Here is a 14,861-nt window from a genome sequence, read left to right on the forward strand (position 1 = left end):
TAGTCTTTACTAATAACAATTGTTAACCACTGACTAAAAATGACAGCTTGGATCTAAAGACTTGTCGACTCCTCTATCATGCCCCAAATTTGAGACATAATATGACCATACTACCATGGTGCACCGCCCACAATAGCGTAAAACCAATAATAGTAATCCATCTCCAATATACCAATGATCCAGAATCTATCATCCATTAAATCAATAAATAACTGTTGGTACATCGCATCTGAATCCAAATTTAAATGCCAAAAATCCATAACCTCAAAAAATTTATAAAATCATCATCTAGAAGTTATATTCAATAAATAAACTAAAATCCTGCTACTAAAATCTCTGTACTTACGAGTACAAACCCTCTAAGTCTGGATCAATCCTTGATCCTAATGACGTTACTCATTTGAAAAGATAGAAAGGAGAGTGATTTACATAGCACAGTCTATAAATCTTAACTATCTTATTGGATCAAGCATAAGTTTGTAAATGAATCAATACATCTTTTAGATAAAATAACATTAAATGCAAAATAAAATATTTCATAGTATAGTATGGTCAAGCCATGTCTGCATAAATCATGAAGATTTTATAAATATGGTTCTAAGTATGTACCATAAATAAATTCATAAATCATTTGTATTTAGCCATGCCATAGTTCAAAATAATACTCTCAGGCTAGTCACTCACTTTATATTAGTGACAAGGCCATAGTCATGATTTGTAGATCGTATGCCAACTTTATACTTGTTGATAGGGCCATAGTTTGTTTGCCAACTTTATACCCATTGTTAGTGCCTTAATTCATAGCCATAATCAGTACGTAGCTATCTGAGAATCTTTAGCTATATTTCGTAAATCATATTTTCTGGAATCACATGTTCTTAAAACATATTTTCTTAAAATATACTTACATAAATAGGATTCTTATTTTATAAAAAAATCATTAATAGTAAAACAATCATGCAATCATTCTTTTCATAATAAAAATGCAAATTTCATAAATATAGAGTCCATAGTTCTTAAACAAACGATTTATGAAACCATTCTTTTCATGACAATATATGATTTTTACAACATCATGTGCTTGATCCTTAGTTTTAAGAAAAACATGATATCATCAATGTTAAATATCATTTTCATATTTTTTAAGGGTGAAAGTGGTATGGATAATATCTGTTCGGATCCATTTTCGTATCCGAATTAATTTGGATATGGATAAAAATTTGAGGATCTGACTAATATCCGTATCCATATCCATATTCGTCAAAGAAAAAAAGAGATGGATATGGATAGATAACTATCCGATCCGTATTCAAATATCCGAATTTATCTATAATCTTATATAATTTTACATAACACTTATTAATTTTTAAGAAAAGTATACAATCATATAAACATGCTATTAACTTGATTTATTATATATTTAATAATATCTTTGATTGTAATCATAAAGTTTAATTATCCAACTTATACATATAATTATATTCATACTTTCAATATCTGAATTGTATTAGTATCCATTTAAAAAAATATGGATATAAGTTTTTGCATCCAAATAATATCCATATCCGTATTTGTGTTCGTCAGACAAGACAATTATGGATATGGATATGCTGGTATCCAATCCGATTTCAGCCCTAATATTTTCACACCAATTATAAGCATGGAAAACATGTGGTAATTTGAAAACTAATAAGGAGTGTCAGGCTGGCTTACAGGTTTGGAAACTCGTAAAGAGTGTAAAGATTACCTACCTCTTTCCATCTTAACCTCAAAGTTCAATTAGGCAAGCTGGTAAAACCTAATCAAAACTATCCATAATCAACAACTTCAAAACTTAAATACATAATAGGAAACCTAAGTGGATCAAAAATGGGTTAAAATTAAGCAAAACTATCCAATTTGGGGTACTGCAAGGTAAGTGTCTTGTTGCTGGAACCAGAGTGGAGGAACAATATGGCCAATCAGGTAGTGGTGCCCGATCTTCTAGGTCTATCCAAACAGGGTGAACTCACCCGATCAAGATATGCTAGGTTTTAGGTGATGCAATATAGGATGATGGTGACCAGATTCTAGAGATATCTGGCAAGAGCCAAGGTGGGGTCTAACATCCTGCTCGATGCCCAAGGGCTAGGACCTCTTTACCAAGGTCGATCAAGATCATTGAGGAGGAACTTTTGCTGGGGTCTAGCAAAACCTAGAGAGATAGTAAAGAAAAATAATGTAGAGAGGCAAATAAGGGAGTGAAAGAAGTGAGAGAAAGAGAGAAAAAAGATTTTTCTCTCTCCATAGATGAAGAAGACAACGAGGGTGGCTGGTGGTGGCATAGGGGTCACAGCTAATGATGCATGGTGGTGGTCGATGATAGATGGCTAGCAAGAAGCTAGAAAATAAAGAAAAATCAAAGTAATAAGGGTTCGGCCAGAGCAGGATTTCGACCCACTTGCCGTTGGTAGGAGATTTGGCATCCTATCTTGAGGTACCAACTCAAGGCTCTGACAGCACATGGCAATGACCACGATGTCTATAAAAATAAAAAAAATAAGAGATAGAATAGGGAACAAAGATGATTTTCTTGATCGATTCCAGCAAAATCTTTGGCTGGCAAATGGGGCTTGTGCAAGAACAAAAAGAGGAAAGAGTTAGGGCCTTATATTAAGGTCTGGCAAGGGCTTGGCTACAATCTCCAGTGAGCATAATAGACCTAGGCCGTTGGCAATCTCGAGGAGAAAAGTGATGAAAGGTTGGCTGATCGATGATTATCTCCACAAGGGGTTTTGAGGGAGAGGGCAAGCCCTTATATAGACAGGCGGTTAAGGCTTCCTAGCTACTGAGGTGGTAGAAGTCCGATTCCCATCCGAAGTTGAAGACAAAGGAGCATATTTTTTTTGGAAGTGTATTTCAACCAAGGTTTTATGTCTCGATGGGATAGGAGGCATCCTGACCGTCCTATCCCATTCCTGCGAGAAAATGGGATTGGGATGGATTCGGGATTCCGAAACCCATCCACATGGGGAGAGAAGAAAAAAAGAGGAAAGAAGGAAAGGAAGAAAGGAAGAAGAAAAGGAAAAAATGAAAGGGAAAAAGAAAAATGGAAAGAAGAAAGGAAGGAAGAAGAAGAAGAAGAAAGAAAAAGGAAAGGAAGCTAGAGAAAGAGAAAGAAAAGGTGAAAAGAACAAAAAAGAAATAAAAAAAAAGATAAAGAAAAGAAGGGGAGAAAGATGTAGGACATCTATCAGGATACATAATCGGAACTGTTGTCAGGACGAGACGGGACAACGGGGCATCCATAGAGAAACTGAGACACCTTTGATCCATGGGATTTAAAACCTTGATTTCAATATCCTAGCACGTGCAAAGCATATGCCTGGCCCACAATTGGGCTGGGTGACTGGTTCAGACCATATTAGGTTGGTCCAGATTGATCGGGCCTTACAACCTCTGGTTGCTAGAGACCTTACTAATTTCTGCCTTTTTGGAATAATTTAGATCTAGCAAGACCTAATGTTGGAGTAAGTTGACGTCTGAAGTAGAAGTTTCAAACAATGTTTAGATGATGGCTGCATAGAAAGCCTCAGTAAGGAAGATGTGATTTTTATGTAAAGTTACGAATGTGGATGGGAAGACCTAGATGAAAGCTGTGACGTGGATTTGGTTTTCTCCTCAATAGATGATATGGCTTTTGATAAAGGAATTGCTAAGAACAATTAATAGAGTACCCCTAATGGAAAAGGCAGGTTTATTGGTTATGGTTTTGGTACTTAGCTGGTGCCAATAGAAGTATTGAATTTAATATCTTTGCCCCTGAAAAGATTCCCTGCCCAAAAGTATTTGTATCCTTTCTGTTCAATGTGTATGGCATTTTGGTAGAAGATTTCATCCTCTTGTAGAATCAGCATGGCGACAGAATGTTAAAGGATTTTTTTTGGCAATATAACTGGTTTCATGAAGGATATTGATGGGATTTTTCTCTACAGTCCACGAAAGTTGTAAGAGAATTGAATAATTATTTCTTAATAGATGAAGTGGCCACTAATGAAGGAATTGCTAAGAATAATTAATGGTGCCAAGCCTAACGGAGAGAATAGTTTTTTTCCCCTTTTCTTTTCTTCTCTCCATGGAAAGGGAGGGAGATATCCCACCCAAGAGTAGGATAATTGATTATGATTTTGGTACTTATGCCTGCAAAATTATTAAAATAAAAATTTATGGCCCCAAAATGAATTCCTGCCCTCATTCTGTATTTCTACAGCATCGAGATGGTAGATTCAATTGTCTAGTAGTATCTAGCATCATGATTAAAAGTTGAAGAACCATGTTGTTTTTCCTTTAGACCTCATTTTTATAATTTTTACATATCAAGTATTTCAACTTCCAGCATAGCAAATTTCATATGGCTTGAATAAAGATATTTGATGCACAAATGAGCAAATTTATTAGTAAATGTGTAACACTAAAATTTTTTGCATCAGATTGGTGCATTTGCTGCTCCTGACAAAATCCACTGGGCACCTGGACTCCCAAAAACAAGGAGCGGAAAGATCATGAGAAGGATTCTAAGGAAAATTGCTTCCAGGCAGCTGGATGAGCTTGGTGATACAAGTACCCTTGCTGACCCAAGTGTGGTGGACCAGCTGATTTCACTCAGCGATTGCTAGCTGATTGATGTGTGGCTGCACTTCAGTTGGGGAAATAGAAAAAGTCAAATAATGGTGGCATACTTCACCTGCTTCGTACCATTGCTCCGCATTTCACCTGTATAATTAGCATGTCACATCATTGCCTCACCTTTGGTCAATGGCTTCAGGTTTGGCATTGATATGCTACTTTAATTTTGGTCTATGACAGAATTTTGGTTTATCACAGACTTATCTAGAACTGTTGGGGGTACTTTGTCTCCAAACTTCAAAAAAAAAAAAAATCAATAAAAGTGTTTCGCATATCAGGGGCATGTAATCCTTTTTCTGTATGTGAATTCTTTTGTGCTTTGTTGGGATTTGTATTCAATAGTTCCTTTATATCTGTTTGCCTACCCTTTCTCTCTTTCCAAGATTTTGTCACCATGACTGATCAAGAACAGAAAGTTTTTATGCCAAGATGATGCTATGTAGGCTTTATAATGCCGGTGTTGATAATAATCTTGGACTGTCGATTTGCTTTTCAGTTAGCTTAGAGGAGTGGGCAATCATTTTGCTCCAACATCATTTGAAGATTACAGAAGTTGCATATTAGAAGGGATCAAAGAATAAAAGTTGCACCTTCTTTATTTCCTTTTTTTTTTTTCCTACCAAAAAAAAGAATGAAAGGAAATAAAGAAGGTGCACATTAGAAGGGATCAAAGAATAAAAGGAAGTAAAGAAGGTGCACATTAAAAGGGGTCAAAGAATGAAAGGAGGTCGGGGCTGTAGAGCATATTTTCAGTGACTTGGAATGAAAGACTTCTTTTGATTCACCAAGGACATGTAGGCCCTACGTACTTTCGTTTTCTCTGGGAATTCCTCTCCTGTTCCATACTCCTCCCCACACCTTGGGATCCAGCAGGCTCCAATTCAGCCCATATGAGACCTTTGGTAAAGCCTGGCCAATTCCGTCATGTCACGTGGCTGCAAAGCAAAAGAAACACCGAATGAAAGCCCGGATTGCTCATCTCCTTTCCATCTTTCTACCGTTTCAATGGCATATAAAAAGGGAAGAAATCAAATTGCCGAAATAGGTGTACACGAAGGGTCTAACCTCGTCATCGTAGATCTAGTTTCCATTTCCAGCCATGGCCTCAGGAGAGAAAAGCTGGGTGGCCGACTTCAGTAGGCAGGTCAAGAACGTGAATCCTTCGGCCGAGCTGGAGATCTGGAGGAAGCAATCCATCTACAGGGTGCCTGCGTGCATCAAGGATCTCAACAGCAAAGCCTACAAGCCTCAGGTGGTGTCATTTGGGCCCTTCCACCATGGCGAAGCTCAGGTGATGCCCATGGAAGAGCACAAGCACAGAGCCCTCCTCCACTTCCTCAAGAGGTCGGTGAAGCCCTTAGATGACTTCGTGACTGAAATGGAGGAGGTGGTGGAGCAACTGCTGGATGCCTATCAGAACCTCGACGAGGACTGGAGGAGAGAGAGACAGAAATTCTTGCAGCTTATGATTGTTGATGGATGTTTCATGCTTGAAATCATGCGTGTGTCCACCGGGCACTCCAATGACTATGCCTTCAACGATCCCATCTTTAGCAGTCATGGAGTGCTCTACACTGTGCCTTACGTAAGGAGGGACATGCTGATGATCGAGAACCAGTTACCTTTGCTGGTTTTGGAGAAGCTGGTTGCTGTTGAAACCGGTAGATCAAGGGTAATAATCCCCGAACTGCCTCTCTCTCTCTCTCACACGTATATAATTCTGTGCATATGTTTGTACTTGTTAGCATGCTCGCTTGATATCTAGTAGGTTTTGTTCTCTTCATGCATAAAAGAGGCCCGATATCCTAAATCATAAAAATGTGATACTTGTTCTTCCATAACCATAAAGATTCATAGCCGACGCGTGACAAAAACAATTTCAGCTAAACAACAGTAGTGACCAAAATTACAAAAGGCACCGCTTCCAATGTTATTCTGTACGTGACGATTCCAGTTTCGCTAGCGAGAACACTACCATTAGATTCCATTTTTGGGCTAATGGTTGTGGTTCTCTCCATGTTAATTTTTTCTTCTCCATGATCACCTAAATATTAGACCCGGACAGATAAACCAGTCATTGGCTAGGTTATTCAGCTTCCTTCGATCCCAGTTACCGTGTCATTCTCGTGTCTTTTTCATCAGACAATTCAAATATAGTTCTGATCAGCAAATAAGGATTTAGATAGGAGTCCATATAATTAAGATGAAACTTGACAGTTATGATCAAAGGTGGTGCGTTTTTACAAATCTTTATTTGCTTGGGATAGACTCAGATGAACTCAATTGCTAATCGATTGTTGTATGTGCGTTGCCCGTTCTCCTTTTTGGCGGTGCCGCTGCGGCTACATTCCGCAAATAGAACGACGATCAGATCAACAAGCTGGTTCTCAAATTCTGCGCTCCCGTCGCCCGGCCCCCACTGGCGGGCCTAGGCTTGGGCCTCCACCCCCTCGACCTCTTCCGCAGGAGCTTGCTTTATGGCCCTACCCGCCGCTCCGCCACCCGGTCGGAGCTTGGTTCCAGCGACATCGTCCGGTCGGCGGTGGAGCTGTACGAGGCTGGAATCCGGTTCAGGAGGAGCAAGACGAGAAGCCTCCATGACATCATGTTCAGCCACGGCGTCCTCAGCCTCCCCGTCATCATCGTCGATGACACCACCGAGTTCATGTTCCTCAACCTTATGGCCTTTGAGCGCCTCCACGTCGGCGCCGGCAACGAGGTCACCTCCTACGTCTTCTTCATGGACAACATCATCGACTCTGCCAAGGATGTCAGCTTGCTGCACTCCAAGGGGATCATCCAGAACGCCCTCGGGAGCGACAAGGCCGTGGCCAAGCTGTTCAACAGTCTGTCCAAGGACGTGGTGCTGGACCCAGAGAGCAGCCTGGACGATGTGCACCGCATGGTGAATAAGTATTGCCGAAAGAGGTGGAACATGTGGCGGGCCAATCTCATCCACACCTACTTTAGAAGCCCATGGGCCGTCCTCTCCCTAGCGGCTGCCATCTTTCTCCTCCTGCTCACTGTGGCACAGACACTTTACAGCATCTTATCTTACTACAAAGAGTGAGAGTGGTGGCTCCCCTCCTTCGCCACCCAAGCTCGCGCCACCTCCATTTCATTCTCTCCATTGAGTGATTGCTTCTTTGTTCGGATTCTGTTGGTGGGTTTGGTGTGTAGTCTTTGTTGACGGGCTTAACTTTTGTGGGCCGACATGAGGGATTTTATTTTTCTACATTTGGTTATATTTGCAATCGTTTGGGAGACCTCTCGATCTCTTTATTTGTTCATTGATTGTGACTGTATTTATTTTTTTCTTGTTCATCAATTCATCCTAGTGAAGATACAACACTACAATCTTTGATTCCAGTCATATGCACCTATACATATTGATACACCTCAGAACTAACTATAGTCAGTTGGCAAAACCAACCAACAAGAGTTCGACATGAGTTTGCTAAGAAGCCTTTATCTTGGTCAATTGGATCTCAACCTATGACTAATCCAGGGGCATGGCGACATGCCTGAATCTCCCCAAACCTAGCTACAGTTGGTCCATGATAGCAAACGGTTTTTATAATCATGAGATATATGGGATCATCGGGGCAATGTCTTCCAGATGTGCGAATGGCTATCCAAAATGGAGGATTCACATGACCCAAGATTCCATCACGATGGGCATCGGTCCTTGAAGATATAAATTACTCTAAGAAACTCTTTAGGTAAGTTTTAAGTTTCATGCTCTGAGTACTAAGGAAATCCATATTCTGAATTCCAAATCTATATTCTAAGCTCTATGTGCTCTCAGTCCTAAACTCTATGTGCTCTCAGTTTCTCACCTTTCTCCCATTTATGTAGAACTTCCCCTATGTTCCTAAGGGTCATCCGATTTAGGCATTAGAGGATTTTCCATCGGACACTCTGTGGCAAAAGGGTTTCTCTATCTATAGTGTTGTAGGACTAGGCCCGATGTTGGACTGAAGGTTCGAACATGATTTCCTTCCCTTAACTTCTGATTGGGTGCGATCAGCTTAGTTGTGATTGCATCCAAGTCCCGGCCATCATCATACATTGCCTAAGGTGCATTGAGATCTTTATCCCATGGTCTATGCAGCACCCCATCAAGCTCTCCTGCATCCTAGCCAACTTGACAACCTAGTCAGACAGGCTCTTAGTTGTAATAGATTGGTGCTAGAGGAAGGTAGAGGTAGAAATGGGCCGGGCTGGATCAAGCCATAACCCTATCTGAGCTCGGTCTAAATTTATTTTTTGGGCTTAATTAGGCTTGAAAATCTTTGAAAAATCCAGGCCAGAGCATAGGCCCAGACCCAGACTGAGTCTTGTTGGGCTAAATCTCCCTCCTTCGCAACAAGAATCCACGCATGCTGCCACCCCCACCTTCCTTGATCTCGATAGCTTCACCACTGGTGGTTTCCTCGCTTGCTCCTCCACATTATCCTTCCTCCTCAAGATCAACTAGAACACCCCCCATCAATGCCCTTGTGCTCTTATAGGTGCACGGTAATGCTGGACCCGCAAACCCATATGGCGACTGATCTTGACTGTAGAAATTGGAACTGTTGGGTTTTGTTAGGTAAAGTGCATATAGAAATTTCAAAATATTTTTAAAAATGATAGCGGAAGTATAGATCAAAATAACTTTTAATCTAGCATATAAAAATCTAATCTAATCACCTACAGATCTAGTTCATATCATGAATAACAAGATGAGCGTATGCATCCGATTTTAAAAGGAATAAAACTAAAAATAAATCAATGATCAGATCACCTATCTGAAGCACTAGACTCCTTTGAATCGGATCTGAGGATGCCTGTAGGTTCTGTCGAAGCCGTACATATGTCTGACTTCTATAGATATACACACGGGGCTAAAGCAGATCGAAGCGCCCGAGATCATCAAGGTATTAGCTCTCTTATAGATCTCGCTCCTTCAAGTTCAGATCTGATCTCCTTCTTTAACTATTGTAGAAGAAGACTCACAGATCAACATGCGAACACCTTTCGCACAGAATCGAAGGATCCAGAAGACAACAGGAGAACTCCTTTCTCTCTTTCTCTCTCTCACTGATCTCTCTCTTTCATTCTTTAGGGTGGCTGACTAGGAGGAGGTGGGGCATGTGGATTAGGGTGAAAGCAAGGAGATGTGGCGGCAGCACTTAGATCTAGGAATGATCTCTGTCTATTCATCATGCCCAAGACCCATGTTCTTTTATAATTGGTGGCCAAGTGGTTAGGATAGAGTTTGGATGATCTTGGACTCTTATCTAATAATAGTTTAAGTTCAAAACAAACCTAATCCTATCCTAATTAGAGAGAAGATAAAGCTAGTCAACAAGGGATGAAGCTCTTCAAGAAGGGGGTGCCAATTTGAATTTGTGCCTCCTCTCTACCTCACCTTTTTGTCACACATGGAGTGGACACCAATCTGAATTAATGCCCCCATTATGGCATAGAGGAAGGGAGAGAGTCTAAGTCCATTAGGGCTTTGTGGTTTGGGTTCAATTTTGGTTCAATTCGAATCCAATTCGAAACTAGTTCGAGCCCAACCTGATCCAGATTCAATCCTAATCCAATTAGGATTCCATCTTGAAATCAAAAACTCAATTAGACTCAATTAGGTCAAGCCCAAATCAATTAAATCAGATTTAATTAATTAGGACTTGGTTCCAACTTGATCTCATCAAATTAACTTGCAACATTTGCAAATTAGATCCTCCTAGGTAACAATTAGCTGATCCAATGCTTGTAACTTTTACAAATCGATCCAAATCATCAATCTCATTGATAATTTAATCACGATCAAATCGTTTGATCGATCAAACTTTTTGATCTGATCAAACTTCATTTGTGTGTGATCCCATAGATTTTATTCTGTTTGGTAGTGAGATATACCATGATCTTCATCATATTATCATCAAAACTCCTTTCAATGGATTAAAGCACTTTTAACTCTAATCCATCAAGGATCGTCGATTTAGTATAATCCTAGTGAGTTCTCACCATCCACTAATGACGTCTAGCAGTATGTAGTGACAATCCAGTAGAATAGAATAAATAGAACCTCTAGATATAGTTAACGTGTGATTTAATTCTTTTATCGTGAGTTTTGATAGGATGGAGGTTATGAAACCACATCAAATCTCTTCATCTGTCATATGAAAAAATCGATTAGCTCAAGTCCAAATCGTGATACTTATAAAAACTTCTTTTCATTTGTTATCTTGCTGTGGCCACGAACTTAAGAACTCAACCTCTCAAATTTTATAGGACTACTCCTTATTTACTAAGATCGACAGATCCAATCTAAGTACGCATCCTATTCTTACAGTGAATCTACTGCAGCCAACGTTTACTACAAAAATCTATATGGCTAGGAATTATATTTATGTATAGTCAAACTATAGAAACCTCATTATGAGCAGTCGAGGCACTACAGATCAAGGAGCCACTCATACCACTATAGCATCAAGAAGATCACTAATGAGTGAGTAAACATCCATGTGATCTCTCGTTTGATCATGTTCAGTATGGATATTCTCTAATAACCACCTGCATTCTCACTCAGTATCCCCACACTATAGATTAGAAACTCATCTATCTCGAAAGAAGCAATCTGTGTACCTATCTAACTGAATCATTCATCATCTCCATGATGATCTATCGATCGAGAGTAATTTAAAAATTAATTATACATATTTTTAATTCTCAACACTTGAGAATATGTATCTTTAAGTCATTAATTTTTAGGATAATTATTGGATACATTAGATAAGAATGAAAAAAAAAAAATCCTTTATTGATTATCAAAAATGTTTCAGTATAAAAATATGTTCTAGAACTATTACAATATGTCAGTAATATTAGTTTTCTAGAACATACATCTAACAATCTTTCATTTGTCCTAAAGCCAATTAGCCACTAACCTAAATTTCATCTTCTCAAGGTAGACTTCAGTCTTCTGTTGGCTCAATTGCATCGTTAGTGGGTTTGCCACATTGTTCATAGAGTCTGCTCTTCGCACCTCAACATACTTCTTCTTGAGGTATTTGCATATGATATGATATCGCTGCTCGATGTGTTTGGACTTCTGATGAGATCTGAGCCCCTTAGCGAGTGCTATAACATCGTTGTTATTGCAGTATAGAGCGATGGCATCTGATGTCATTATGCTAAGTTCCATAATAAATTTTTTATACCATAAGGCTTCTTTTACAGTATTTGAGGTAGGGACATATGCAGCATCCATCATCGAGTCCGCTATGATGGACTACTTAAAACTCTTCCAACTAGTAGTACCACCATTGCATATGAATATACACCTTGATGTAGACTTTCTATCATCAAGATCAGACATAAAGTCTGAATCAGTGTATCCTTTAACTCGTAACTCCAATCCTCTACCAAAGATTAAGAATAGATCCTTAGTTCTTCTTAAATACTTAAGGATGTTCTTCACAAATATCCAATGCTCTTCATCTGAATTCGACTGATACCTGCTTATAAGACTCACAGCAAGGATAATATCAGATCAAGTACATAATATGACATACATGAAGCTCTTTATAGCCAAAGTATAGGAAATCCTGCTCATACGCTCAATCTCCTCAGATGTAGTTGGACACATCTTCTTAGAGAAAGTGATGCCATGCCTAAGGGATAATAATCCTCTTTTAGAGTTCTCCATGCTGAACCTTTTCAATACTTCCTCTGTATATATTTTTTATGATAGACCAAGCATCCTTTTAGGTCTATCTCTATAGACCTTAATTCCTAGAATATAGGATTTTTCATCTAGATCTTTCATAGAGAATTTTTTGGACCACCATCTTTTGACCGAGATCGGCATGGGAATATCATTTCCAACTATCTTTTGACCGACATCAGTATGAAAATATCATTTTCAATAAGAAGGATATCATCCACATACAGTATGATGAATGTGATAATGCTCTCACTGACCTTCTTGTACACACAAGGTTCCTCCTTATTCTTGATGAAATTAAATGATTTGATCATATCATTAAAATGAGTATTCTAACTTCGAGAAGCTTGCTTTAATCCATTTATAGATCTTTACAGCTAGCAGACTTTGTGATCTTCATTACTGGATGTGAAATGCTTAGGCTGTTCCATATAGATATCATCCTCATGATATTTATTTAGGAATGCTATTTTCATATCCATCTGTCATATTTTATAATCATAGTAAGCTACAATGACAAACAGTATATGGATGGATTTAAGCATGGCCACAGATAAAAAAGTATCCTGATAATCAACACCTTCGCACTGACTATAACCTTTTGCTAGTAGCCTAGCTTTATAGGTCTTTACCTTACCATCTACACCTATTTTTCTTTTGTAGATTCATTTACATCTAATGGATACTATATCCTCTGGTGGATCCACTAAGATCTATACTTGATTAGAATGTATTGAGTCAATTTTTGACTTCATAGCACTCAACCATTTCTCAGAGTCGATGTCTGATATTATCTCATCATAGGTTTTGAGATTATCTCCATGATCTTTATTTTCTACAAGAAATATTTTCTCTACATCCTATGAAAGCATAGCCAAGTACCTTTCAGAAGGTTGGGAGACCTTACTAGATCTACGAGGTGGAGGAGGAGCAACTACTTTTATTGGCTTAATGTTAGTGGGTTTGATATGTTCTACAGCTCGTTACTCTTCAGAGACTTTCTCTTCGAGCTTAATCAATCTTTCATTGTCACTATCCTGGATAAATTATTTTTTTAGAAACATGGCGTGTCAACTCACAATCACATTGTGATTTTCAAAAAAATAGTAGTATCCTAAAGGCTCTTTAGGATATCCTATAAAATGAGCTTTTATAGACTTAGCCTCTAACTTATGAGCCATTTATTTTTTGATATAGACTGGACATCTCTAAATCTTGAAATGACTAAGACTCAGTTTCTTACCATACCATATTTTATATGGTGTGGTAGGAATAGATTTAGAGGGAACCCTATTTAGTATATAAACTACGATTAATAGGGCATGACCTCAAAGATACAAGGATAAGCTAGTGAATCTTATCATGGATCGGATCATATTTAATAGGATCCTATTTCTCCTTTTAGATATCCTGTTGAGTTGAGGTGTACTAGGAGGGGTCCATTGTGAGATAATATCATTTTTCTTGAGATAACTCAGAAATTTTCTACTAAGGTATTCTTCTCCTCGATTTGATTGAAGAATCTTAAGAGATTTTTCTATTTACTTTTTTACTTTCCTTCTGAATTTTTTAAATTTTTCAAAAATTTTAGACTTATGTCTCATAAGAAACACATACTCATATCGTGAAAAATCATCAATAAAGATAATGGAGTAATGGTAACCACCTCTGATCTGCACATCAAATAGGCCACATACATCAGTATGTACCAGGACAAGTAACTTAATGGCCCTTTCTCCATATCCTATAATAGATAATTTGGTCATTTTTTCTTAAAGGCACTATTTACAAACTGGATATGACTCAAAATTCAATGAGCCTAGGATACTATTTTTTTCTAGTTTGTTTATCCTATTCTCTCTTATATGGCCAAGTTTAAGGTGCCACAAGTACTTATGGTTAACATCATCTCTAGGTCATTTATTTTCTATGGCATTCACTAACTGCTCGTTTATATTCACACATACATCGACGTGTAGGTAATAAAGGCTGTCAATAAGAGGACTATGTGCAATCAATCTATTTTGCAAATAAATTGAATAATAATCTTTATTAAAATTAAATACATAGTCTTTCTGTGCTAGTACAGATACGAAATCAAGTTTCAGCTAGCTATAGGTATAAAGTAATAATTTTTTAAAATTAATCTAAAATCTAATGGTAGTCGAAGAGGATAGGTTCCAATAGCTTCAGTAGTAACTTTTGCTTCATTGTTAATCTGAAGGATTATCTCACCATGTCTCAACCCTCTACTGTCTACTAGATCTTATATAGAAGTACATATATGAGCACTTGAACTAAAGTCTAATATCCAACTAGACAAAAAAAAATTGTTAAGTTAGATTCAATAACGAGCATATCCTTTTTGGTCTTCAAGCTCTTTAGGTATAGTGGACAATTTTCCTTCCAGTGGCCATCATTTTGATAGTGAAAATATTTTTCTTTATCCATAGCCTTCTTTGAAATATCTTTC

General features: G+C 38.2%; 2 protein-coding genes across 2 annotated transcripts in view; both read left to right on the forward strand.

Moving 5' to 3' along the window:
• LOC105060336 (acetyl-coenzyme A synthetase, chloroplastic/glyoxysomal) overlaps nucleotides 1-4,939 on the forward strand; it is a 15,931-nt gene extending 10,992 nt beyond the window's left edge. Inside the window, exon 18 of the mRNA XM_073242443.1 lies at nucleotides 4,470-4,939. Within this exon, the coding sequence (XP_073098544.1) occupies nucleotides 4,470-4,655 (186 nt within the window). The 3' untranslated portion in view covers nucleotides 4,656-4,939. The remainder of the gene's footprint in view (nucleotides 1-4,469) is intronic.
• Nucleotides 4,940-5,631: 692 nt separating this feature from the next.
• LOC140851059 (UPF0481 protein At3g47200-like) lies at nucleotides 5,632-7,874 on the forward strand. Its single transcript, XM_073242447.1, has 2 exons — nucleotides 5,632-6,337; nucleotides 7,025-7,874. The coding sequence occupies exons 1-2, from the start codon at nucleotides 5,765-5,767 to the stop codon at nucleotides 7,733-7,735; spliced, it is 1,284 nt and encodes a 427-aa protein (XP_073098548.1). The 5' UTR covers nucleotides 5,632-5,764; the 3' UTR covers nucleotides 7,736-7,874.
• Nucleotides 7,875-14,861: the final 6,987 nt, after the last annotated feature.

This window comes from Elaeis guineensis, chromosome 1, assembly GCF_000442705.2.
Source record: "Elaeis guineensis isolate ETL-2024a chromosome 1, EG11, whole genome shotgun sequence".
In the NCBI taxonomy this organism is placed as follows: Eukaryota; Viridiplantae; Streptophyta; class Magnoliopsida; order Arecales; family Arecaceae; genus Elaeis; species Elaeis guineensis.

Bases quoted from the DNA above. Each gene is read 5' to 3' on its own strand.
- LOC140851059 (XM_073242447.1), top strand. From the start codon at position 5,765: ATGGCCTCAGGAGAGAAAAGCTGGGTGGCCGACTTCAGTAGGCAGGTC. The intron at 6,338-7,024 runs GTAATAATCCCC...TTCCGCAAATAG, and splicing joins TTGAAACCGGTAGATCAAGG to AACGACGATCAGATCAACAA.